Below are 3,005 nucleotides of genomic sequence, written 5' to 3'. Positions count from 1 at the left end.
CATGCTTATGCGGCAGTGGATTTGTTATTAGGCCAATGAACTTGACATTTGGGTTTGGTCTAATAAAAAATTCCAGTATAGATTGATAAAGAAGGATAAAGGAATACATGTCTCTCAAGTTACTCAAAAGTCCCTCGGATTTATCAGATCAAAACTTCCAATCGCACAAATCTATCGAGAGTTATGATCTAATCGATGTTTTTTTTATCATGTCCTGACCCATGATTGCCTTATTTTCAAGGGTTGAGTAGATTGAGGAGCGAATAGAGCATTCTCCAAAGTAAAGTGGACAAAGTACTATATCATAACAAATGTGACACTTTTTTACCGGGCTTGCCCAACTATTAAACGGCCAAATGCTATGTCTATAACTTTTTTTTCTAACTTTTATTTGTAAATGTGATAATTATTCTTGTGTTTCGTTTGTTTGAAGTTGAAGGCTATATGAATCATCTTTGATAGCATGCATATATCAATGTCTTCCAATAAAATAACCTTAAAGCTCATCATTTTGTAGCATTCAAGGAATCCACAATCAATGTTTTTCAACAAAATAAAATAAAATCCATGATCAATGTTTCAAAACGTCACAAATACAATTAGATCAGACATTTTGACTGAACATTACAATCTAACTCTCACAAATCAAACACAACTCTAACCTTATACAAAATTCATCCTTTTACAATACCCATATGAACAAATCACTATCACTAAAATACAAGTAATATATACCAAAAACTAAATAAAGATAAAAAAAATAAAATAAATATAATGTAGGTAGGTAGTAGTAGTATTGAGGATGGATTCAACGCTGCACAGCTCAGACTTTCTTAATCATCTCAAGCGGCAGCTAACCCAAAACCACAAGACATTAAGTTTCAAAACTCGCAAATATAAAAAAATAATTAAACCCACGAGAAAACCTAATTTTTAGATTATATTCCTATTAATTTTCCTCTTTTTTCTTCTCTTCTCTTCAATCATCTAAGAGCTTGAAGATGAAGTTGACAAAGTAGTAGCTGATGAAGTCCTAGGAGATGAAGTTCTAGGAGAGGGAGATCCATTCTTCAACACAACAGTTGGTAAAATACTAGTCTTTCTCCTTTCTTCTTCCTTAATCAACTCTCCCCCAAACAACTCCAACTTATCCAAATTTGTGTTCTCCACAACCTTCCTTCCTTTAAACAAAACAGACTCAACATTCTTTTGGGCCAACATCTCCTCTGAAACCGCCACCAAATCCGACACCGTTTTCGCCGGCTTTCCTTTATTTACCTTAGCCATCGCCCCATTTGATTGAATCCGCACATAATTGTTCAATCTACATTCTCCAAATGCCATTGATACAGCTTGATCAACCTACATTATAATATTCATTCATACATAAGTCACATTATTCATAAGAATGATAATATATGTACCTACTCATCATTATTCAATACAATTTTTTTTTAAATAAATAAAATATAAAGGAATGTGTTTGTTTTTGTTAGGCGACACATTCATTACTCTTAGCCTAACTAGTAACCACCGAATTATTTTAACTAATTAAATTAATAAAAAAAATCACAATTTAAGATACGCAACTTTATTTTCTTTGTCGTATTCGATTTATTTAAATGTTGAAAAATAATAATTGATTATTTTTTAAAAATTTATTTTCTTACCATATCGGAAGCTCCTTCACCAGCAATTCTCACGAAACCTGACGGAGACTTAACGGCGTTAAAGTCCAACTCTCCGTTACCAAGAGAAAGCACCAACAAATCAGAAACACCGTTACAAAACGGAAACTCATGTTTATTATTAAGCACGTGAGTAACAGCAGTAGCCGTTGGATTGTTCATCGCAACACCTCCATCAACGGCTAAGATCTTCGTCTTTCCATCAATGGACTTCAATTCAATCGCAGCCGCTGGATCAGCTGACGTGGCAGCACACACATCACGCATCTTGAAATCGTAACCGTCGATTTCGAGCGCGTCGGCGCGGGAGAAAACGAACGGTGCGCGCGTGACGAGATCGTAGCATGGAATCAAAATCGGTTTCAATGTGTCTTTCAATGTGCATTCTCCGAATGTTTTTCGGAAAAGCTTCTCCGATTTTGTTTCCGGTGAGAAAACTCGCCGGAGAATCCCAGATCGTCGGGAAATTTTGTTACGGTTGTTGATCAGAAACTTCAAAGCTTCATCAGCGGTGAACAGAGGTAATCCGTCTTTTCCACGGGTGAAAAGGAGTGCAGCGAGAACACCACCGACACCGGAGCCGGCGACGGCGTCGAAGAAATCAGCAATATGAGAGTTATTGTTACCGGATTTACGTCTGAGGCAGGATTCAAGGTGAGATAGCGATTTCGCGGCAAGGATGCCGTCGGTGTAACCGGCGCCGTCAATGCAGAGAATTCTGACTTTCCCGGCGGCGTTTTTAGCTTGTTTGACATCAATTGAAAGCGAATTCTTCGCTTTTTCGGTGTCGGTGTATCCGAATAAGAACTTGTTTTCTAAAATGGAGAAGATTTCATAGGTGAGTTTATCAACTTCGAAGTTGGTGTCAATTGTGTTCAAGTTCAAGTTGTTGTTGTTGTTCATTGGTGATGTTGACAGTGCCGCCATTTTTTTCTGCAATTTGAGTTGAGGAGTGAATGTTTTTGTAGAGAGAGAGAGAGAGAAAGAGAGAGAGAATTTGTGTGTTGGTTGTTGAAAATGGTGAGAAATGTGATGATGAAGAATGGAAGAGGACGTGCGTTTATATAGTGAGTGTGAGGAATTAGAATGAGAATAGAATGAGTGAATGTAACGACCAAGAACATTCCTAAGGACTAAGGTGATTCAAATAAATTAATCACAATGACATTTTGTACTTCTTTATTGTTTTTTACTTTAATTATATGTCGTAAGTTTTTTGTATTAATTATATTTAATATGGGTTTTCAAATATTAGAGGAAATTATATTCTAATAATGGTAACTATAAATTATAATTTAAAGTCAATTCATTGCATGG

At 36.0% G+C, this 3,005-nt stretch overlaps 1 protein-coding gene across 1 annotated transcript; it reads right to left on the bottom strand.

Annotated features, from left to right (window-relative positions):
- Positions 1-541: 541 nt before the first annotated feature.
- On the bottom strand, positions 542-2,744 carry LOC25486297 (patatin-like protein 7). The gene is made up of 2 exons (XM_013607546.3): positions 1,671-2,744; positions 542-1,362 (listed from the first exon to the last, which is right to left on the bottom strand). The coding sequence occupies exons 1-2, from the start codon at positions 2,613-2,615 to the stop codon at positions 988-990; spliced, it is 1,320 nt and encodes a 439-aa protein (XP_013463000.1). The 5' UTR covers positions 2,616-2,744; the 3' UTR covers positions 542-987.
- Positions 2,745-3,005: the final 261 nt, after the last annotated feature.

This window comes from Medicago truncatula, chromosome 2, assembly GCF_003473485.1.
Source record: "Medicago truncatula cultivar Jemalong A17 chromosome 2, MtrunA17r5.0-ANR, whole genome shotgun sequence".
Lineage (NCBI taxonomy): Eukaryota > Viridiplantae > Streptophyta > Magnoliopsida > Fabales > Fabaceae > Medicago > Medicago truncatula.
Note: the sequence above shows the minus strand (reverse complement) of the source record. Positions and strands in the feature narration are given on the sequence as shown.